This window comes from Grus americana, chromosome 2 (assembly GCF_028858705.1).
Source record: "Grus americana isolate bGruAme1 chromosome 2, bGruAme1.mat, whole genome shotgun sequence".
NCBI classification, from domain to species: domain Eukaryota; kingdom Metazoa; phylum Chordata; class Aves; order Gruiformes; family Gruidae; genus Grus; species Grus americana.
In genome coordinates this window covers 98,622,360-98,646,962 of record NC_072853.1, presented here as the reverse complement: position 1 = coordinate 98,646,962, position 24,603 = coordinate 98,622,360, and the positions used below count along the sequence as shown (strand labels likewise).

At 42.5% G+C, this 24,603-nt stretch overlaps 1 protein-coding gene across 5 annotated transcripts in view; it reads left to right on the top strand.

Moving 5' to 3' along the window:
* JARID2 (jumonji and AT-rich interaction domain containing 2) overlaps positions 1 to 24,603 on the top strand; it is a 225,449-nt gene that overhangs the window by 144,950 nt on the left and 55,896 nt on the right. For all 5 annotated transcript variants that reach the window (XM_054813974.1, XM_054813977.1, XM_054813973.1 and 2 more), the window contains exon 4: positions 14,030 to 14,199. In XM_054813974.1, the coding sequence (XP_054669949.1) occupies positions 14,030 to 14,199 (170 nt within the window). The remainder of the gene's footprint in view (positions 1 to 14,029; positions 14,200 to 24,603) is intronic.

Below are 24,603 nucleotides of genomic sequence, written 5' to 3'. Positions count from 1 at the left end.
AAAGGATTGCATATTTTGTCAGATTTCTGCAGTTTTCTCATCAGGCATGTTGTCGGCTGCATTGCCATTCTCTCAGTCGTCTGATCCTTGCGGGATTTCCATTTTATTTTCAGGTAACTTCCACTTTCCTGAATGTACCGACGGCTCTTTGCACTTCTTCGCAATGTTTTACTTTCTTTATTGCTCCTGGCCTTATTGCCTGCTTTCTCTTATTGCTCAAGTGCTCTTTCCAATTTCACTTCTTTCGTTCTTCCGTGGGGTTTCGCATGGCGTTTTCACCAATTGCCTTTCAGATGCACGGCTTTTGAGAGCTAAATGAACTGGTGCGGAGAGTTCATCAAATGTTCACCGGCGGTCCCAGCTGAAGTAATTGCCAATTTCTTGCTGCTGCTGTGTGGGAGCATTCTGCCACGACCTATTGCACGGCCATGTGGCAAACTGGCCTCAGGTCCTCATCCGATTTAATCAGGCGCGGGTGCACACACACACTGTTTTTTCACAGGGTTTTAATCCTTCTGCCTGCCCTCCTTTGGTCAACATCTAATTTCAGCCTGGGAAAGGGACAGAAAAGTAAAAAGTGATTTGCCTGAGGACTCCCAGTATATTAGTGACCAAACATCAGCTCAGTGCTGTTGAGGAGGAGGAGCGACATGGGGAAGCACCACAGGGTTTTGGACCTTTTTGGACAGATCTACAAGACTTGCTTAGTGAGGTGGGGTTTCCTTGCTGAGGGGCCTCCTGTCCCCTAGAGCCGGAGCCACAGGTGACAGGGCTGAGTGGACACTACTGGTAGGCTGTGGCAGAGGCATTTTTGACTCCAGTGGGGTTTGAAAGATGGGCACGGCCAGCTCTAGCGATGAGCAGGAACCTCTCTCTTGCAAGGAGACTCTGTGAAAAATGCATACCTGGGGAGAAGTTTAAGCTTAGATACGCAGTCTGTTACAGAAGATGAGGTTGCACATAAAATAAAAGCTCTAGGATGCAGCAAGGAGCAAGGTGTGCATTTGGGGCTATCACATCTGAGACTGTCAGAGGTGTAGAGCAGGCTGACGCGTGTATATGTACATATACAGCGGGAAGTACTTAAGTGCCAGATTGTAATGCAACACGGTTAAGAGGAAGGCATCTCACTGCCTGTTGCAGAGCAGGTTACCTGCAGGTTAAAATGGCTGAAGGTGGTCTCCTCTCTAAGTATGAAATTAATTATCAGAGTGTGTTTAGACTAATGGAGACACCTAGTGAACATGACCCTGAGGTTGTTGTAAGCGTTTGTTCCTGGAAATTACAAGTGGTCTGCTCTCAGGGCTGTTGCTTTAGTCTTGCTGTCAGGTCTCCCCTCAGGCTGGGTGCTGGCCGGACACAGCTGATTAGTGGCAGGGCAGCCACACCTCAGGGACACTTCCAGAGGAGCCCAGTGCGAGCCAGTGTGCTGGCCACTGCCGAGCAGGATGCTTCGCACATGGGGCACTTAAAGCAGCAAATGCTCCGCTTTCATGCAGTGTCACTGTCAGGGTAGACAGCATCTGGAATGCCATCCTCTCCTTCATGCTTTCAACCTTTGTAAGCTGGGGTTTTGCTTACCATGGTAGAGGGAAGAGTGGTAGGTGATCTGCTCACGGGGGCAGAAGTGCAGACTTCATTACTTCAAAAAAAGAAAAAAAAAACCACACCCCGAGGTTATCTAGTTTAAAAAAACCCAACAAATCAAACCCCAAACACCCAAATTTGTCTTCCTTGCTGCAAAGTCTCCATGGAGACTAGGGTCCTTGTTCAAAAGGGTTGACAGCCGGGGGGACTACCCTGGCATTCCTGCCAGGCACATTTTCTGTTAAAATTTCACAGTTCAGTAACTAATGTGTTTCTCAGTCAGCTTAGGGTGATCTTAATGCAAGCTGCTGCTGGAAAAGGCAGTCCTGTTCTTCCCTCCCGTGAGTTCTTGGCACCTCTTTTCTGCCAACACTAGCACTTCTGTGCTTATGAAGCCCAACCTGACAAAGAAAAAAATCAACCTATAAGTTAATTTTCAGCTAGATTGACTTCCTCAGCTAGCTGATTATGGGGTCTCAGGAGCTCTAGTGCTGGCATAAGCAGGAATGTGTGACAGGAAATGAAGGGAAGAACATATACCTTACCTTTTCTTTGCAGCAGCCCTTGCTGAGATAATTTTAAACCAAACTGAGCCCCCTTATTTAGGGTGGAAAGACGCAAGTGAGGCAACGCAGTGGTTTGCTGCTCCAGAAAGGTATGGTCACACTCCCTTCGCCCTGCTCCTGCCTGGACAGTGCAGTCCCATCCTTTCCTGGTCCGAGTCCACAACGGGATGCAGGACTAGAAGGAACATAACTTTCTCCTTCCCCCATCAGCAAGCTCTTAGTTTGTCTGGATTGTACCAGCAAATGTCAGGCATCCCGCTGCTCACATACCAGCATATTCTAAGAGTAAAAGTAAGGAGGGTGTTAGGGAAGATGAAGCATTGGTAAATCTCACTCTTCTCTGAACAAAGCCTTCTCAGAGGGACTGTATTTTCGTCACTTCCTGGACAAATCTGTGGTGTGTACGAGCAGTTTGTGTGTGCGTATGTGTGTTTTATTATGATTACCTGGTACCAAAATGAGTTCAACATGCACCTAATCTTTTTTACTAGAGTCTCGCAGGGTGTGTGGGGGGGTGCAACACATGCAGCAAGAAGCAAGAGAGTATTGAATACTTAGTACTGCAGGTAAAGAAAGAAAGTCTGCAGGTAAGGCTACAGATGGTGGTGGCACAGGAATTGTTACCATAATTTCCATCCATATCATTAGTTCCCAACTACTTTATCTGGCATTCAGGAGGAAGAGAAAGACAGCGTGCTCTGGCAGTCCAGTCATCCCCCTCTCATAGGATTTAGTGTCCCTCAAAAAAGAGGTGCAGGGTGAATGGCCCCTTTCCTTTTCAGGCCGGTTTGGTAGCAGGATGTGGCATGGCTTGAAAGAAGGCATGAACAGAGTTACTGGGACAATTGACTGCATCTGCCTGATTGACTTGCAAGAATGGGCTGTTTGACTCCTGGGGAGGAAGCCTGGAGAGGGTTGTGGTTTGCATCCAAGAGAAACTTAATGCAAAAAATTAAAATGATATAGGAAAAGAGAAGAGACCAAAAAGCTTAGATGGCACCTGCTAAAGTTTGTCTTCAGAATTATATAAGGATAGTATAGGTTTAACATAATTTAATATACTGATTTTTTCTTTTATTTTTATTTTTTCTCTTGATAGCTCATTTGTGTGTTTCTATTTAGTAGTCCCTACTACTAAAGTGTTTTATGCAAAAGTGATTACTTTGCTGCTTATCAGAATAAAGTCTGTATAGCAGATACAGGATATTTTGTGTCTTTTCTTTATTTTTTTCTTACTGTGCATGTAAACATTGTAGTTTTACAAGAGAAATGTTGAGACCTTGGTAACAGCCAGATGGCAGAGGAACCTTTGAAAGTGCAGATATCTGATTTCAGGTGTGGTTAAATTGCAAACTGCAACCTCTGCAAGAGGTTAAAATGCCCACAACCTACTGACTGTGTGACTTTTATCACTTCCTGCCAGCAGGTGAAAAATTTTATTCAAATGGTAAGGATTAATGGAGGACTTAATTGAACAGGAAGTTTTTCAGCCATTCAGATGATGGCTAAAATGATCTGTACACTGTTACTTCTGACATCTCTACCAGAAGTAATAATCTCTGGCTTTATAGCTAGTGCAAGTTGCTTTTAGGGCAAAGGTGAAAGATTGCAAGAGTTGAGGTACATGTGTTTTTCTGAGATTGGAAAACAAGAATGAAATGATCTGTAAAATAACTTTTTAAAAAAAAACCCAACCCAAAACTCAATTGCAGAGAAAAGGCTGCTCAAAGGGAAAAGAGAACTTTTCTCCAGTAACACGGCTTTGATCTTGCAGCCTCTTGAGTTTTAGCGGTTGGTCAAATTACTAGGGAGGGAGCTGCTGATGTGTTTGGTATTATTTGGCATATCATTCACCATTCAATCCGAATCTGCAAACATTTTGAAGAGGAATATGGAACAAAGGACAGCACTGAATTTATCAGGAACTGGGGTTTCAAGTAGTGCTGGAGGGCATTGCGAGAGTAAGGAAGTGGGAAGCTCTGTCATCTGAACCACGCTGGTTTTGTTTAATGTCTCCTGGTTGGGAAGCAAACAGGTTTTGCAGATGTACCTCAGATGTCTGAGAATGCTGAAAATGATACTAGAAGAATATTAGAGTTGCATGGTGTGTTGTGCCAAAAGTAGCTTTGACTTCTGTGTAATTAAATGGGGGGAAAACGGTCAAGTTTTATGAAGATGGGCAGGTTTTAACATTCTGTAGGCCCTCTTCCATAGGGTGGGAAATCTTTTTGTAGGGCCAAAAAGGCTTTTGAAAAAAATATCTGTGGTAGATAACAAGGTCTCTGTTAGATATAATCCAGCACAGACAGAAGGATGGAGTTGCAGAGTGGGTGAAGTGAAAGGGGAGACCATTTTGCACCCCTAGGCTTTCCCCACACTGGTGTTACTGAGTATCTCAAAAAAACAGGAGGATTGCTCGGCTCTTCCACCTGCAGCGAGTCTAGGCAGCTGGATTGTGCCGGTTCTTTGCCAGTAGGTGGAGACAGTGCAAGTGAACTGGAAATTACATCCTCCTTCCAGGTGGAAGTTGTTTGTTAGTGTGGAGTTCACCTTCTTTACCTTCAGTACATGGGACAGAGTTTAAGGTAAAAAAAAAAAAAATTATATTTTTCTGGTCATCTTCTTGAAGAAGAGCTTGTCAGGACATAATAGTTGCTCAGACATCTGCTAATGATTATTAGCAAGCAAGTTCCTTTATTTTTTTTTCTGCTGCCGTGGTTTTGCATTTTAATTTTCTGGCACATGATGATGCTCTTCTTTGTGCAGCAGCTTGGCATATAATGGCAGGCCTAGCTTAGAGTCACTCCTTGGTGATGTGCTTCCTGTAAAACTTGCTGGTATGGGGTGGTGGGTTTGGCTTAAGCTGAGAAGTAGTAATCTTGGGTCACACTACCGGAAAAGAGGGAGAGCCCTCATTTCTGGTTGCAGGGACTGATAACCCAGACCTCCATTTGCTGAGTGCTATCCGTGCTCAGCTGTGCTTGGTAAGCAGCTCGCAGGGCACTCTAGTGAAGAGAACCAAGTAGCAGATGGAGATGACAAATGCTGCAGCAGAGGAATGGCTCCAGAGCATGGCACAGGAAAGAGCATGGGGAGGAGTCAGAAGCTGTTGAAGCTAATGGTACTGCTGAAATAAGTGCTCATCAAATTGCACTCAGTACTGATCTGCACTAATGTGGTGACTCCCACTGTAGCTTAGTCCCATTGAGTCAACTTGCCTGGCTTTTCTAGTATCTATCTAGTGAGCAGTATCTGCAGCATGCATAGCCTGATAAACAACAAGGACAGAGATGCATCCAGGACACAGTGCCCTCCAAAATGGACTGCTGCCATACGTCCCTATTTCTTATTCTTTCTCAGTGGGGATGCTTTTTGCACGTTTGTAGATTGTGTGAGCGTATCTGAGCTCACCCAATTGAATGCTGTTGGCTGTGGTGACAAAGGTGTCAGCAATAACCAGGACCGTGGGAGGAGCATTGTAGGACCCACAATGAAGTGTCTGCAGCGTTGTTGTTAAATTCCCATGTGAACTGATGACTTTGAAGGATTAACCCCGGTGGCTTTATGGAACTTGCCATGTGGTTGCAGCATAGACACAGCTGGAGTACAACTCATAGCAGTCAAAGGCTAAAGTACCTACGCTCATGTTCTTACACTAGAAATGAAGCTACTCCAAAATGGGAATTTTTAAGAACTGTTGCAGGACAAAGGAAGGCTGGCACCACCTGTCTCCCATATTCAGAAGGATCTCTTCTGCCATCTATTGCCATGTACAGCTCACCACATGCCCGTATGGAAGAGAAAAAATTCCTGTCCAATCTTAGGTGGGACAACCCTGGAGAAAGTGGATTTAAAAGAGCCATTGTCTTGCTGAAATAGATTGTCCAGATCCCACACTTACAGGGAATAAACCTTTGGACCTGGATTTATGGACAGTCTGTAGGACACTTGTCATAGTGTGATCGGATAACAAAGGCAGAAAACAGCTTCTCAGGAGCTCTGTTCAGCTGCCATATCCTCATTTGATCATGCTCCCTCTGCTCGTTCTCCCTGGGCAGCAGCTGATAAACCCTCCTGTGCTTGCCATAGCCACCAGCACCTGCGATGGGTGGGCATGTATGAGTATTTGGTGGTAATTAATGTACTTAAATCTAATCAGCCTTTCTCCAGCTGCTGAAGGCTGAGCTGGAAGCATCCCATCATTGAGATGCTTGAAGGTAGATGTGTGGTTTTGTAATTGTATTGTGCTGGAGTTGCACCTCGGTAACTCAGGGTCCTGTTTTGATCTGAACGTGATGAGAGCTTGTGAACCTGTACAGCACTGCAGTGATGCAAATTGTGTATGATAAGTGTAGACTGTTCCCGCATCAGGTCCAACTAAAGCCAGTTGCAGCAGTAGGATGAGAGAAGACCCATGTTTCTGGAGAAGGGCTGCAAGCTTGACTAATTATGCTTTTGGTTTTTTGGTTGTTTCTTGTTCCTCTTTGCTTTGGTGTATGTTGACGTCTGTGGAAAGGACTCAAGTTCACACTGGGAAATCCTACTGCTGCATCAGGGTAGCGTCAAAATTCCCTGGCCACCATGGATGTTTCAGGACAAAAACCCAGGACATTTAGCACTCAGACCGATTCATCCCTCTCAGGGTTATCTAGACCACTGAAACACCTGTACTGCCTGGATTCATAGCTGAAATCTGAACGCAGTGTTAGTGTTCTACAAATTCTTGTACACCGTGTAGTATGGTCCTCAGTCTAGCAGGCAAGGTCTACGTCCCTATGTCATTGTGGCTGCTCATAGATGCGAGGTGGAGTGTATGCGAGTCTTGAATATGGTGGCTGGAGTTGTCTGGTTCCTCCACAGTTAATGTGGTGGTGGTGGGTGGTAAACAGTGTCCAGCAGCTTTTAAGAACTCCGACTTTGACCAAGGCTGTCTTGTACGTTGTTTTAACAGCTAGCTATTTCACTTAGTGTATATAAGTATCTCTGCTAAACTGCATGAAGTGAAGCAGTTTTGGAAACTGCAAATAACCTTCTTATGATCAGTGAGCATGGTCAGGAAAAAAAGATGATTTCAGAATTAATGATAATTTGAGCAATTTTTAGCAAACAAGTTTAAGTTGCTAGCTGTACTTTGAACTAGTTATTAAGCATATGGGTGAGCTCAATTATCATTCATTAAATGTCATTCCCAAGCACCTTTCCATTGTTTGCAGTAGAGGAGGTTCTCAGAAACCAACTCTTTGCCATTTAAAAGAAACACAAACAAACAAAAACCCAAGGGAAGATGTGCATCCATTCATTATGGCTAAAGTTTTGGAGCAAGAAGTGTTATTTATGGAAATATGCCCTGTAACCTTGCACTGGTTACCTGCACTTGGTGTCTGCATGGACGGGAGCGACCAAGTCTCTTACCCTGTAGTTCCTTCCTGCTACAAACAGATGTAGACACACAGATGATTGAATCTCCATTTCCACTACACTAGACTTGCTGGCAGTAATGACTGAGCCGACATGTTGAAATGGGTAACAGATACCACTGATATGGGCAGAAAATACTACCCCAGAAACTTAAGGGGACGTGGGAGAGGAAATGCAATTCAAAGGACTGCTTCATACGTCTGCTTTCTGCTCTTGGTGTGATGCTCTTTATTCACGTGACATTGTAAGTTGGGACACAGTGGTTGCAGTGGTATGTGAATACATATAGACAGAAACACTGCCTAGTACTCCCAGAGTTTACACTTGTACTCAAGTGTGCTCCAGGGAGAGCCAGTAAGATCTCCTTGTATTCTGAGGGCAGTTCCTCTCCCCGCCCCCCATTTTTTTGCTTATCCAAGTAATGTTTATCCTCAAATGTGGTGGTGGGAGAAGGTTAATTTAAGTTTTGGCAGTGTTGACGTAGACAACTTGTTGGTCTGAATTCTGGAGCCCTGTTCTTATGAACTGGTGATCCTCTAGAAGGTTGCTATTTGGAGTGAATGTCTTGGGCTTGTTCTCAGGAGTGAAAGGGTGAAATAGAGCTTATTCCTGCTGGCACATGTGATAGTGGTAAGGATTTCCCGGTTGTCCTGTGAAGAATGATACCTCCAGCGCCAAGTTTTGCATGCTCACCTGGGGCTTGCCTAGAAGTGCCTGTCACATGGTTGATTTTGTTTGAGCTGGAAATTGCACACTTGATAACAAACTGATCTGCAGCAGACGCCTGACTATTAAAGCCTAAATTACTTTGTTTTTAATGAAAGCAGAACATATCTACAGCCTATCACTTTCAGATACGTTTACCTTAATAAACGAAGCTGCACAAACAAATGAATCTTTGCATACAGGCATGTTGTGCGCTAGATCGAGTTTCATGTTGTACAGTGCGATTAAACCAAATGTGTACATTGTGTATTGGCTCTGATGAAAACAAAAGATGGTGCACTTCGAACCTGACCCAGATCCAGGTAGGGACAAGTAAAACTCAGAGATAACTATTTCACCAAGCCAGCAGAGTGTCACAGTAAGGAAATAACCCAGGCACATGGCAGAGGGGCAACTATAATGATACTGGCACAGAGTGGTCAGCATAAAAGCAAAAATCATCGAGGTATAGTGCCTGTCTGTGCCAGAGTCCTTCCTGTATGGGTGCTACTGGCTGATAGAAGGACAGCTGTAATGCTCGACTGTGTGTGTAGCTGCATGGGACGGTCAGGTTGAGACAGCAATATGGGAAAGGTCCCACAGAGCTTGGCTCAACTATATTCTTGCGAGGACAAACCCCCGAACGGAAAAAAATAAAGATACAGTGCACTGAATTTCTGCTGCCCAGATTTAGAGGTGTAATACTGAAAGAGATCCGGTAACTGCAAAGCCTAACTGAGCAATAACGAGAAACCCAAACTTTCCCTGTTTAAAGATGTGTTTTGATAGAGGATGGTTCCTCAACAGCTGACCTTAGATCAGGCAGTAAACGAGTCTGTATTCCTAACGATCTGCGCAGTGTTTAGTGAAAACTAATACCAGCTCGTCGCCGCTAGTTAGTAGTAGGGATTTTAATATGATAAAAATAAGTATCTACAAATACTTACGTTGTAGTTTCTCAGGAGAAGTGACAAAAGCAAAGTAACCAAATACTGATGCTGCTTTGAGAAAGAGGCGTAAGATGCCTTCACTTTAGCTTGCAGGCTGTTTAATCGTGAAATGGTGACACCCAAGCAGCTACTTAAGCTACAGTTCCTATAGAGTTTGGAAATCTAACTCTAGTGGTGCCGTTAGAAAGAAGTAGTACAAACATCAGCCAACAGAAAAGCAGGAAACAACGAAGGCAAAAGTGAAGTTCAAGGAGTAAGGAAAAAGTTGTGAGATCAAACAGCAAGCAAATACTGTAGTATTTAACAAGCAAGAAGTTTTATGAAAACCTGCTGATTGCTGGAGATTAGAGAATGTTTTGCAAATCACTTCCCAGTTGAGATGCTTAGGTATGAGGACAGCCTCTCAACCCTGGAATTTATTATAAATAGATCAGTATGAATTCATATATATTATCAACTCAGTTGTGCATGTTGTTTTTCATGTATGTTTTATCATACTTATGCTTTGTTTTCTCTTAGGAGTTATGGAGTAATAAAGTGAAAATAGTCAGATTTTTGTACTGATGTACAACTAAATCTTGCATACTGATAATTTAATACTTGGTTTGTAGCTAACACAGCATGCACCATTATCTAGAGTATTAACGTTTACTAAATTTAACACAGACTGGTATTACTAGCCTGAGCTTTGCTTTGCAAAGAAAAGACTGCCTTTGTGTAGTAGGTGTTTTCTTCCTAAACGTGTCCTGTTCTACAGACTAAAGGAATGGTGCTAGGATATTCTATTTTAAAAGACATTTCTGAAGTATTGTTAGCTAACACAAACTTGTAGTGTTTTGATTCTAAAGAACGCAGTTTGCTTAAATTATTCAACTAAAAATAAATTCCACTCTAGAAAAGCTTCAAAAAGTATATTTGACATTGGAGAGAAGCGTTTTCCAGCCTAGTCTGAGTTTGTACAGTCGGGATATTTTTGTTGTGGAGTTTTAGTCTCTAGGTGTAATTTGCTGTCTCAGACCTAAACAGTCAGTTCAGTAGAAAAGAAGCATAACAAAAGGAGGTGATTTTCCTTAGGCTGAGGCTTTTTTGAACTTTGTGCCATAGGTAGGTGTTTAAAGTCTCTCAAAAGCAGGAAAAGGAAAATAATATTCTTTTGAGAGAAGGAGAATTACTATTTATTTTTAAATAGTCTGGGTATTCCTGACTGCATGTTGGGTGTTTGCATGGTATTTAGATGTGGTAATATTTTTGAGTTCTTCCCTCATCCTTTTCCTTCTTGCAAAGTTTTTTCTGTTTGCGTATTTGCAAGTCTTAAGTAGCATACACCCTTTTGATGAGGGCAGAGCAAGCAATTTATTTTGAGGACACGAACAGGATTTTTGTTGTTCTTTTTGTCACATGTGCCAGTCAGTCTCCTGTTGCCAAATGCAAGCTAAATAGGTCATTCCAGCAGAAATGGTTGCATTAAAAAGCAAAGAGCAAAGCCACACTGGTGGTGTTACGTGTTTATCGCACACAAAATGTCTTTCTGAGCACTTATCACTTTCTTACCGATTCTGCCTTGCTTAGAAGTGGTGCATGAGTACAACGGGCTGCTACGCTTGATCTGATGTAAATGTAGTGGAGGGGGGGTACCTCCTTTTTTGGCAGCAGCTTCACACTTATATTGGATTAAGCGTAATGTGAAACCGTACCCAAAATAATTGGTTTTATGCTTCTAGAGGTTTTCATGGGCACATATGAGGTTCTTAAGATGCATACACTCTTTCACAAGGAAACAGTTTTAAGTGGTTGCCAGTGTTTTGAAATCTGTATGTTTTTCCTCTGCTGGCCCACCTTGAAACTGGTCATCTTTACACAGATCTGGAGCAAAGGCTGCTTAAAAGCTTGGCTTTTGTTTCCTAATGTCGGTGCCTCATCCTAATGTGTCCTATCTACAGAACAGCTTGTTTCTGACTGCTCTGTACGCCCTCAGGCATTGAAGTAGAAGCCCGTAGAGCACATGCCTATCCATGCGAAGAACAGTAGTTGTTGCAGAAACCTAAAGGATGCTGCAGTCACAAAAGGGTGCCTTTTGTTTACTAGCGTTCATAAATTGAATTGGTGATGCTTATGCCCTGTAACTGCTCAGAGTTTTAATAAAAAATGGGTATTTCATAAGGAGCAGCTTGGTTTTGTGGCACTGGTGAGTTCAAACTAAGCAGGAGGAAGTACAGCAAACATCAGCAGAGGTGTGAGAAAAGAAGCATCTCGGACACATCTGACCATATAGTAGCAAGCCTCCACAGCCTCCCCAGGAAGCGGTAAAAGTTTGCAGTCGTAGCCTGAAGCTAGGTGGAGGGAAGGTCTGGCATTTTCACTGTTCTCACTGACAGGAAGGGGCCCCGTGGAGCTGGGTGGGCAGCAAAGACCCAGTGATGCTGCCAGGCCAGGCCACAGAAGCGGGCAAGCAAGATGAGCGGGAAATTGTTTGTACCAGGGAAGGACTGCTAGCGTATTTTCAAAGACAGACTGAACCTAAAGTATTTTCAATTCACTAATTCTATGTCTATGCCGAACCTACAAGTCATTCCCTAATCCTCTTTCAATACTCTAGGGACCAATAATAAGAATGCTGCAAACAGCCGTGGCCAATCCTTGCTGCAAAGGGTTAATTTTAAACCATGAAACGGGCTTAACCTTTACTTTTTGGGGTGGTGGTGGTGGTGGTTGTGGAGTCCTCCCCGCTGCTTATCTTTGATCACATGAGATTTGAGCAGGTAGTTTCAGAGATGCAGTGACTGGAAAGTCTGTGTTTTTAACAGCTAAGCTAAAAGCAGCACATCGATGGGGAAAAATCACTGGGAGAGGAGAGCAGCAGGCAGGGTTGCTTGCTAACCTTTATAGTCTGTTTTTTTGGCGACAGAGCGTACTTTTGGTGCAGAACAGAAGCCAACACAAAGCGTTTTTCTCTGGCCACATGTGTGGTTTTGGTGATAGAAATGTAGTTGGTTGAAATTAAAATCACATTTATCCTGTGTGGGAGTCTTCCCTCTGCTTGAAGGAATAGGGCTTTGCAAGGCAATCTGAGTAATTTTGGGGATATACAGGCAGATCTATACAAGACCCTCATTCTGGAATGATAATTGTTCATAGATACGAGGAAGTATATGTATTCAACAGTCTTTTAATTCCAATTCACAAATTATGAGCACCATGATAAAAAAAATTATAACCACCATGTTATATTTGCCATTAAGGAGAGGAAAATAAGCTGTAGGAATGGCTGGTGGGTTTTGTTGTTTGGGGAGGTGGGGGTTGGATAGTGAGGACATGGACAATTTTATACGGAGTTTAGAGAGAAAATTGCTGTATGGTACTTTTGTTCTCTGATGTCATTAGGGAATGTGTGTATACGTGTACAAATGCTGCTGGGATTTTAAATTTTTTTTCTTCTATTTTAGTCACAAAATTGCGGAATTTTAAAATACAGTAACAAACCTCTTCTTACCCAACTATTTAAGTTTAATATCCATGAAAAAGAAGAGGTTTGCCAGTTACGTGTTTCATCCACACTTAACGATAACTGTGCTTTCCTTAAGTCATAACAGCCAAGCCTGCCACAGAGAGACAAGACCTGGCTTTTCCTTCAGTGTTATTTGATACATGTTTCAGTTTGACATTATGTAAATACTCTGCTATTAGGGCAGAAAATGACATAAAATTGCATCCTTTCTCAATGAGGTTTTAAGTTCTCTCAGTAGCTTCTCTCCTTTTTGAAGCTGTAAAAAAGATCATAATTAGAATCCCAGTTGCTTAAGTGAGAAATTAGCATGTTCTTAAATGCTGAGCCGAGCTAGGTTCCCAGTGAGACCCCCTCCGGGTATCTGTCCTGCCCCAAAGCGCTTTCCCTAATACCAGTTTGCGTTCTAGATGTATTAAAGAAAATCATATTCATTGCCACCTAGCAGTTAATCAGAACCTTCAGATAGGCTTGAAATAATTTACAGCCTGAATGCCAAAACCACCTGCATCTGTTCATTTCCTACAGCCATACCCAGCCATGCTCTAAAACTTATAAGAGAGTGTCGCTCCATCACCCAGTGCCAGGACCGAAACAAATTCACTCCATGCGTGTCCTTCATTCTTACAAATTTGTCACAAATACTACTTAACCTCACCTCGGACCTCCTTGCTTACTGTCTTGTAGGCTCTGGCCAAGGGAACAAATATCTAATGGCTTTTACTCAATATTTTCCCTGTCAAAAATATCTTTCCCTAAAGATTTTGATTTAGTTTTGTAGAACTGGGCACTAACATAGATACTTTATCTATTAATATATATTTTACCATGTAAATAAGATTCTAGCAGATTGGAATAAATTAAAACCTTAATGGGGCTAAAATAAACCTCATTTGTAAATTAATTAAAAACAAGAAGCAAAGAACACTAACACTTTAGAAAAAGAAGACATTTTCATGGTGCAAAATACAGATTTAATTTCCAAATAAGTGAATGGTAAACTGTAATTGTATGATGTGCAAGAAAATACTCAGAACATATGAAATATTAGTCACAGATTTTATAGTCAAGATGTTCCCTTTCTGGTCTTCCAAATTGTCGCAGAAGATACCAAAGGGTAAAGCAAATAAAATATTGTCTTCGCAGTTGACCCAGGTAGGGATATGATATTGGTGGGAGATGGAAGATGGATTCAGATCTCTCTTTTTTTTCTTTTTTTTTTTTTTTCTTTTAATGATGAATTTTTATGTTCTGATGTCTGTCCTGCCTAATGTGCTTCTGATATGCTCTTGTTTCCACAGGCCAAGGCTGCAAGCACAAAGGAAGTTTGCTCAGTCCCAGCCAAACAGTCCCAGCACAACTCCAATAAAGATAGTGGAGCCGTTGTTACCCCCTCCCGCCACTCAGATTTCTGACCTCTCCAAAAGGAAGCCTAAGACAGAAGATTTTCTCACGTTCCTCTGTCTTCGAGGTAGGAATCTCACAGCAGCCTGGGGCACAGTCTCATTCAAAGAACAGAGCTGTAGCACCGCACACTGAGTAGCCGCTAGACAAATGTACTGATGCTACACTTGAATATATTGTGTGCATTTCAACTCTCAGCAATTTGACTGTATCTGCAGCAGGAGCATTCGAGTTCACGGTTGTAAAGACCGTAAAATGAGGCTGGTAATAGTGAAAAAGGAAATTTCTTCTATGTTTAACACTCTGTTATCCTGAATGGGTTTTTGTCTAGCTCTCTTAAGTCCTCCCTATCCTCCTTTTGTTTTGTCTGACTGTAAACTGAAGAAGTGCTTAACTTGCCTGAGTACTTGTTCCTGCAAGAGGAGAAATATGGTTGGAAATTCTGCTTCTCTACCTACTCACAGTCCTTTATTGTTCAATCTGAGTGAGGCTTTTCATCTGACAGTGGGTGGAGGGGTTGCTGTTGTTCTTAGCTGCCCCAGGAGCCGAATTGTTCCCATGGTGATAATTAAAACAGGTAAGCTCCTCCACTCTGCAACCCAAGTGCAGACGAGGCATCTGAAGTTGTGCAACGAGATACGCAAATTATCTCGCAGTAACAGGTGCTTGAGCCTGGCTGGAGCTCTGTGGTGTGTGTCTGGGATCACTGGTGTGTGTCTGCGAGCCTGCGTGTCAGACTTGGGACCTTAGTGTGAGGTAGCACTGACTGTCCAGATCAAGCTAAAAAAGGACACTTACCTGAATGGTCATTTTTCTTGGGACTTTCCATGGTCCTGTGTCCCAAGTCATGTACTGAAGATAGCATCTTTCAGTTTAATCTACCAATTGTTGTATTAGCTGTCATGGTATGTTTCTCTTTTGGCAGGTGCCCCCTCATCCCCTTAGCTAGGCACTGTTCCATCCTTCATGTGCTCAAATGATGCCTCTTGCTGCTGTTTTGTCCCATTATCTGCTGAAAAGGTGTGCATTTGTTACAGCTAGGGCTTGTCTGCAAAAGTCTTACCTAGTGGATTGAATCCTTCAAAGCTTGTGTTTTGAGTTCCCCTTTCCAGTTCTGAGGTCTCCGTTGCATCTGCAGTCAGCACTACTTAACACCACCCATAGCTTCCTGCTGAAGCCTTCTCACCTTAATGCAGCATGGTTTGATTTTTTTTTTTTTCTTCTGTGAGATTTTAGGCTAGTGGTAGCTTTAGATTGGTTGCTAATTTATCTTTTTTTGACACTGGTCCAATGTGGAGCCTCCATCCTGTTGGGACTTCTGGTAAAGTGGGTGGGTGGAGGGGAAGGAGGGGGGTGGTTTGTTAGCTTTTGTGTTTGTTTAAAGGATTGCGAAGAGCAGAATCTAATGGAGTTTAAAGTGGCATCACAGTCCTCTGAAATTTAATCTGTGGAAATGTATTTCTAATTTAGTCTGCTGGTGAGGTTGATCAGTCTGTTGGCAGCATGTCACTGCTGTGATCTGGGCCAACTGCCACAGTTGTTGGTGGGAAAATTCAGATGGGGGGTGTGTGTATGTGTGTGTGTGAGCACACATGGCTGCATTCACACACTTGTTTCCACTGCTTGCTAACTAAGCATGTGTTATTTATAGCTTTGAAGGCACTTGCACTTAAAGAAAGGCAACCTGTGTGGGGATGACTTATCTCCATTTTTATTTCCTACTGTCTCTTAGCATTCTGCTTTAACAATGCAAATGGGAAGCAGGGTACTTCTGTCCTATTCCCGTGCTTCATTCAGAACGTTTGTTGTGTGGGTTTTGGTTTTTTGTTTTTAATCAGTGGCTGTTTAGCTCTGCACCTGTAATTCTCTTCTTTGTTATTCATCTGTAGAATAATTGATGTTTTGTACTGTCAATTAAGAACTTGCAATTCATTCCTAATTTCTTCAGTGTGCAGGAGTAGTCATGTATTTCAGATAACACATGTGTTCAGACAGCAAGATCCCAATTACAGTTATATTAAAAACCATGAGGAAAAATCTGGTCTGAGTGCCACACATGGCATGTTCTTGGTCTGCTTAAACATGCTGAAGAAAAGCAGAAAGGGGAAGCTGTCAGCTGTTTCATCACCTCCACAAGCTTATTGCTCCATCACCCCTGTATAAAACCTGGAAAGAGCCAGTAGAAATGGGGGGGAGGGGGAAGTCTTGGACATCAGCTACCTGGATGCATTTCTGTGAAGGAGCAGGAGAGCGGCTGTGGCTTGGAGGGAGGAGTTGGGTTGTTGAGATTGGTATTAGCATGGTTCTGGCTTCAGTGTCTGAACTGCTGTATCCTCCAGGAGGTCTTGGCTGCCTGAGATTGTGCCCGTTTGGCCCCTCAGGAGGTTTAGCTCCAGGTGGTTCTCTCTTTTGATTGGAAAAAAGGAGGTGGAAGCCAGTTCTTAATGTGCTTGCAGGGAGTTCATGTAGTAGCCTGCTGGTACATCCAGCTCCAGAAAGGTCCCACAAGTGACCTTCCAGGGCACTGGCAGGCTTAGTTTGGTGCTGCTCTTCTGGTGGTACCCAGCGAGCTTGGAGAGGTAAGAGCCAGCAGCTTACTTAAACCCTGCATAGGGAACACTTGCGATTTTTTTGGAAGGGTTTTGGTTTGGTTTTGAACCTCTGTGCCATCATTTATTGAAGTGTAGAGGGATTCAAAATTGCTTGCATGGTGGGACATGTGGTTGTTCTGACTTCTGTCCAGATATGTTTGTCCAGCCCTGGCTGTTTGCACTTTCATGATGAAATGAGACATACAGTTACATGGAAATAAGAGCACACTCACAGTATGTAAGTTCAGCACTTCAAAAATTGTTTAGTAGTAAGTGTAGTAGTGCTAAGATCCAGGACAGTAAATCCCCATGTTTGTGTAATTGTTTTTTTAATTTATTTTTTTTAAGTTGAGGCTCTCTTAGGTCCTAGTCCTTCAAAATACTCTGATGATATAGTCCCTGCATTCATGATCAAAGCTTTCTTTGGCAGGGGAGTCTTCTCCAGGACTGGTGGGAAACAGCTTTGTGGTCATGTCTCTGTCACACCACACCCAGCAGCAGTGTCAGAAGCACAGTGTAAATTTGTCGCACCATGTCAGCGTGTACTTTCATTTTCTATTTTTAAACAAAGAAATTTAACAATCTGGTCACCGCCACAAGTTCACTCTTCAGTACTCTGGGGGGTTTATTTTAAGTGGCAGCAGCTGAATTCTGTGAGTGATAGAGCAATACTATCGTGACAATGTGGAAGAAAGGCTCTTGACATGCATAACGTCCCATACTTAGAAAAAGAAGTCCTATTTACTTGGCCTTTTGCTGTGTGTCAGAAAATCTAATGATTTATATACTTTTTTTCCTTTTTTTTTTTTTTTTTTTTTTTAAAAAAGCACCCTGTGATTTCAAATGGAGATAATTTAACCAAGATGACCTGCTTGGTTTCATTATCCAGAATACTAGGGGCTTTAGATGTATTTTTAATTAGTTTGTTTTTTGAACCCTTGATTTGATAATACAATGTACTAATTACTTCTTAAAAGGTAAGTGGAGCAGAATGAAAAAGCTGTAACAGCTGATGAATATCTGAGCACTCTGGAATACGTCTAACTGACCAGACTTGGCAAGGTTCCCCTGCTTTCTATTATTTTAAAATCCTCCCCCCCCCCAATTTTTTTTCTTTTCAAAATTTGACCTAGAATTTACAACGCAAGAAGGAAGGGAATTGCACAGATATCTCTGAAGTGTTTGTCTGCAGCATTCTTATCTTTAAATAGCTTCTTTGAAGGAGCCCGTATGCCCTTTGCCAGAGGCATAATTAGTATCTTTCAGCAGTGCGCATAGCTATGAGCATGTCATCTCCGTGCGATTGTACAACGGCTTTCACTTTTACTCTATTTTCTGCCTCTGATCAAATTTTTCGTACTAGCTTCTGTTACAGTGCATTTAAGTTACCTTTACTCTCTGTCATTATTTACAGGTTAAAAATATTGCAAGTGCAATAATATAGGACTAAAGGGGCAAGAAGAAACAACTCCCTGTGAGCAATGGATCTTTGGCAAAAGGTGATAACAGGAAGGCTATGATTAGGAGTCTACATTTTAAGAAGTTTTCCCATGATCAATTTTCTAATTAAGCCGGGCCTCTGGGAGTTACATGTTAGAGAATTTCAGGGATTCCTAAATAAAGATGGTGTAATTGAGATCTCACAAATCAAGTTTTCAGGCTCTTCTAACAACTGTTCTGCAAAACGTATGACTTCGTTGTCTTTGAGTACTGCAATGACTTAACAATATGATGATTTCTTACAAATGGGCAAATCCAAAATAGAAAATCTCACTATAGCACGTTTGTCCAAACTTCAGTAACTTCTAAATCTCAGTGCCACAGTCCTCTTGTGCTTTGGTCTTAAACAGGCTTTTTGTTTTATACGCTTTGTTTAGTTGGTAGGCTCGGGGGCCTTTGATCCCAGTCTCCCATGTCTTAATAGGAGGTATTGTATTGTCTGTGCCAGTAGATACCTACAGAGATTTTCTGTTACAACAGGACAGGCCCCAAAAACAAAACCTTGATAGCTCTTAATTTTGGGCATGTTAGAAAATGACCATTAATTTGCATAGCTTTTAACAAGGCAGAAGGTATGGTTGCCTGGTAATTCAGTGTCAGTAGGTACACTGGCCTTTATGTGAGCCGGTAACTGCATCAATCACATCCTTGGAAGTCCCAGCCTTCTAAGGAATCACGTTGCCACCGCGGAGACATGCTCACCGGATCAGAGTAAGCACGTTACATAGCACAGCAACTTGATTAGGCTGGAAGCAAAGCAATGCAATGCTGATGCTGTCTAAAAACGTGAGCTGCTTTGCAGTCTAGGTTAGTTTTCATAATTCCAAAATAATACTAAAACATGAAGATTTACGTTCATTTGTTTAAAATACCAGAAGAAGACGCTTTATCAATTTTGTTGTTAAATCATTTGATGTTTGAGGCTGAAATTTTAGGATGGATTGAAAACACAAGAATAAACTTTGGAGTGTAGAAAATTAATCGCACAAACCATTTAAAGAAATAAATTTGCATTTAGCAACTGTAATCTCACAATTTTGAAGTTCTTTTTTAAAGCTAGGAGTAACATTGAAGTGCAAAAGAAGAGGTATATCTCATACATGCAACCATTTTGTCCACCTGCGGAATATGCTGCTTTGGGCTGGTAACTCACTCCTGCAGTGGTTTAGGATAAGAGTCATTTAGTCAATGTTGGCAGGCAGAAGTGGATATGCGGGTTCACGTGAAAAGCAGGTGTCCAAAATACACAGAGAGAACCTGGCAGCTGACATCGTGGCATTATTCCTTCCCAGGGGATGGGGGTGCTGCTGGCAGGCCATCCCTCCAGGCATGCAGCCACATGAGTTTGTGACTACTAGGAGATTAAAGAAATTGCAAGAGCTGCTGAGAGCAAGAGGAGAGTAGTGTGTTGGTAGTACTGCAGCTGAATCAAAGTTTTACCATGATCTTCCCATTTTGGGGCCTCTTTTAATGATTCCAATATCTACCCCTGCAAAAAGCCATGGGATGAAATCAGTTCATTGAAATGGGAGACTAATCTTGCGGTTCAGCCTTTGTATTTGCCACAGATTCTCTCCGAGTCCCTTTGTGAGCTGCTTAATCTTTCTGTAAAATGAGGAGAGATATTTAACTCTGTATATTGGTATTGACGTAGTTGAGCGTTGATTATGGATGAGCTACCGGCATAAAATCTGAGTCCTTTGATGTCAGCAGCAGTGCTTCAAAACCTCAGTGCCCACAGTTTTTGGCACCGAGGTGGGCAACATAAAAGTATTCTGGCAAAGGCAATTATTGCCCTTCTTCCCAACCAGAAACCTGTGAGCAAGCTTCTGTAACCTGTGAACCTACTGTAGGTTCAGTGCTCCCCCAAAAGGCTTATTTTGTTCTAGGAATGGGGCTCGGGATCTCTTGGGTATGAAACGCAGCCTTGTAGCCTTCTGGGAATAGCAGCATGGTGGCTTGGGATTTGCAGGCTTGTCTTGTGCATGGTGGAGAGGGATATAAAGTCAGGGGTTGAAGTGTATGTGGGAAGGGTTGGTTTTGAGGTTTGCCTCTGAATCTAGCCAGGTTAGTTGAGGTAAATTGCTTTGAGATTGTCAGATACGAACTGTAGATATGAGAAGCACTATACTTGGGTTTTTCAATATTCAGTAGTCTGTTAGTCTGGCGTGTATTTTGTTGACTTAGGAAAATGAACTTTATATTTGTTTCCCTGAAGGTTCACGAATTTCCCCACCTTTACCCCATTTTCCTAAAAAAGGAGCAGTTTTCTTTGGCTTTTTCGTTTTAGCTCTACTGTTTTGAAGAATGGACTGTGAAGAAAATGGGGTTTACATCATTGCGCTAGCCGATAAGTTATGCATAACACTAAGCATCTTGTGATTTGTACAGTGGCAGAGGAAGCGAGAGTTTGAGCATCGGTGTGTTAGAGCTCTGCTTTGTTTCTGTACTTGGGATGGCCTTTTCCTCCCTCTTGCTCAGGCACTGGGGAGCTCCCTCTGGGACTGTTCCTGCAGGTGGAGTCAGACAAGTGAGATACAATTGCTTTTTCCTATAGAGTTTATGCAGTTCATTCACTTTTAGCCTCGCTCTGTAAAACGACCGTAAAGTGCAGGCATAAATTACATTTATTCGCACTTCAGGGACTTGGCGCTGTCCTGCCAAAACGTAATAAGTAGGACATATAATAAATGAGAAGCAGGCCCTAAATTTTAAGCACTGAGATGCCAGTACATCGGGAGCATTTGGGAGGCAAGGTTTTTCCACCTGCATACAACTCCAAAATGGGGCCATATGTCAGAGAAGCCAAACCTCTGGACACGGCTTGTTATAGGGCTTGGCATGCCGTGTGTTTATCAGGGCAGGCTGAAGCCCCGCATACCTGGACCTGCCTTGTGCTTAAATCATTTCAATGTCTTAAATTGTTTTAAGATTTTTCCAAAGCACATCTGGGTTATGTTTAATTGTTGGGGGGGGGGAAGAGAGGAGCTAGAGGGGGAGTCAGTGTAAATAATTCATGGAGAAGAATCCTCCAATTTTGCAGAAACCACAGCCCAAATTACAGAGAAGGCTCTTGGATTGAGATGATTTTTGTTGTGGTTGTAACATACCAGGGTTTGAATCCTGTCCAGATGAAAACATTTGGTTTGTACTTCAGTAAATATTGCAGAAACACTGCCAGCTAATTCTGAAGAGTAATGAAATAGTGCTTTTGGCAAAGCGCATGCACTTTCCATACTTCTGATTCCACTCTTTAGATCCAAATGCAGAGGGTTTTTTAATATGTTTAGCTGGTCCAAGACAAAAGTTAATGTAGTTTAATGAGAAACAAAACATACCGTAATTTAGGAGGGAAAATTACACATTTGTCAAATAAAAAAAATTTAATAACCTCATTAGTCCAATAAAATGGCTGAAAAAGAGTATCGTTTATTCTGTTAATCAGGCACTTGCTGCTGAGGTCAATGCATCTGTATGTACAGGTTGCGTAAGCATCAATTCTGCCTACTGTTAGTGGCAAGCCTGAATTTTGCACATGCAAAGGGTAGCATCTTTTCAAGAAAACTGCTAAAAGCAGCACCATGACTTAAAAAAACATATTTTATTTTGTACTTATTGTTGTATAAGCATCAAATTATTATAACACAGGACATAAAATACATTTGTCATCCTTTCATATGCATTAGGCAACACTTTGTGTATGGTTGTGGTAATTGTTTTTCCTATATAGTTAGGTTTTCTTTTGTGTTGCTCTCACAATAGGAGGGAAGACAAAAATACTCGAGAGAATTTCAATAATGAAACTGCAGATACTGACAGAAACAGTTGCCAAACATACTTAAACCTCATTTTTTAAAGAGCTGAGTATCCTCCCTTTTTGTAATAATTCATAGCTCATTGTAACCATGATGAGTGAATTTAAAAAAGAAAAATCACCATTAATGATTTTCTCAAAATTTGTCACGCACAGCAGTATCTGATCACAGGAGCAGTAACTCCTCCCCTGATACTGGTGAGGAGAGGGTGCCTGGGGATTTTGTTGGCTATCTGAGCTTTCTGCAGGGCTTGCAATCCCTTAGTCAGCCACGGCAATTTGTTAGCCTTTGAAAATCACGCTACGAGGGCCAGCTTTGGGGGTTTGGTCTTCCCACACTGATTTGGAGGGGGGAGAGAGGGCTGGGAAGTTCCCTCCAGGTTGCTGCCTGGCCTTGGCCATAGTTTTTCTGCTCTCAATTGGAGTTAACAGCAACTTGTTAAGCAGGAAAAGGTGGGTGGCACGTGTACAGATCAGGGCAGCAGGTCGACAGCACTATCAGGCAGATACTCCTGTTCAAGCTGCTCAATACAAGGTGTCCTTCCCACTTCACTTTATTTGTTACTGTTTAACATCAGTAATTCTTTCAGCATCTTCTGTTCCCATTTGCTCCTGCAGCCTGTGTGCATCTGCTAATTTATCTCTCGCCACTCACCTCTTTCTCCAGCGCCAGCACATCTGAGCCCCTCTCTTCTGCTCTGCTGCATGCCCTTTCTTTCAACTTACTACTTCTGCCATGACCTCCTTCCCTCCTTCCCTCCTTCCCTCCTTCCCTCCTTCCCTCCTTCCCTCCTTCCCTCCTTCCCTCCTTCCCTCCTTCCCTCCTTCCCTCCTTCCCTCCTTCCCTCCTTCCCTCCTTCCCTCCTTCCCTCCTTCCCTCCTTCCCTCCTTCCCATTGTGTTGCAATTGCCTCATACAGTTCTCTGGTAATGGCACGTACTTTTATGCAGATACTGATGCAAAACAAATCAACTGTCTTGGAGGGGGTGTGTGTGTGGGGAAAGCACTTAGGAAGTTTGTGCCTAGACATCATCAGGACAGAATGTAACATGTGCAGCTCCTACAAGAGATTGGAAACATATTGTGTTTCGTGTTTTGTTTAATAACATAAAGTGATGTATTAAGCTACACATTCAATAAGAAAAAGTGTGCATAGAAATTTTCCAAATCTTTACTTGAGAGCTTGTAACATTACATTACGGTTAGAGCACTTATTAATGGACTTTAATTTCCTTAGCCTAGGATTTTAATCTGAATCAGTTCCCTGATCCGATTCACCACATGGCCTCACAAAAAATTATACTGCCACAGTCAAGGTGGTGGCACAAGAGTAAGAACAAGAAGCCAGATGGGGGTAGATGCTCTGTAGACCATTTTTGATGCCAAGAAAAATGTCCATGTAGCCACAGACAGTCTAGATGGCTCCTTGTATGAAATGTCTTCTAAAGAAGTGGTGGGAAGTCAAATTTTATTTTCTAGATTATCATCAGATTTGCTGAGCGAGCGGATTTTTCTGGCACCTGCTGATCGGGTGTGTGGCAGGGTGGGTTTCTTAATATGGAGGGCTTCTCTTGCGCTTTTCCCAGGCGCTGGAGGGTTGCTCCCCTCCTCTCCCCCCTTCATCCACTGCAATGCCCATGGTAGCAGCTGCCTGTACAACTTGGGGGCTCCCGGCACAGAAGGAGACTTGTAAAATTCAATACAGCCACAGGCTCTCGTAACTCTCATGCAGATTTTTTCTGCTGTTTTCTTGGGGATAGAAAGCGAGGAAGAAGGGAGTTCTATAGTAGAGTGTGAGATCTGGCATGCACGACCTCCCGGGCACAGGTGTTGCCTGCTATACAGAATATTGCAGTTCTTCTGTTTTGCTGTTGGTTATTAATTAAATTCTAATGTCACTCTTTAGATTGCCCTGGGTAGGCTGTGAGAATCATGCCTTGGTGCTGGGGAGGGCAAAAGGAAGAGGAAGGATGATTGCTCATCTTTACTCTTGCTGTCTAGCTGACAAAATGTGCAGAAGAATGAACTGGCATAGCTGCCTTGTGGGTTTCTGTTGCTGAGTGTCTCCGGGCAAAGACAAAAATGTGCAGAATAGCATGTCGTAAATTAAAAAACCAAGCAAGCACCTACAACTGTATGTTCTGTGAACATGTGTGTATGTATGCATCTGGTGAACCCGCAGTTTTCCTTATTCTCCTGCCACTCTGGAGGGTTTTTATCATCTTGCTGTCATACATAATTTTCATGATAAATATGTTATACGTGGAGAAACCTGAGAGTGACAACTCTCAATGAAATCTGTCTGTAAGGAAAACCACCATGTTCTTAACTTGAGATGAAGACAGGCCAGATTTATGAGGAAGGGCAATATATTTTGTTAGACCAACTGATATAGCTAGAAAAAACAAACCAGCTCGTGAGCGCACATTCTTCTCCACATCTCCAATGGTCTTAGACATTCGTGCCTACAATAATACTACTTAGTATTGTTTATACAAATTACCAGCTTTAAGTAGCAGACGAGTTCCCCTCTAGAGGTAAGCTATGGCATCATATACACATCCCT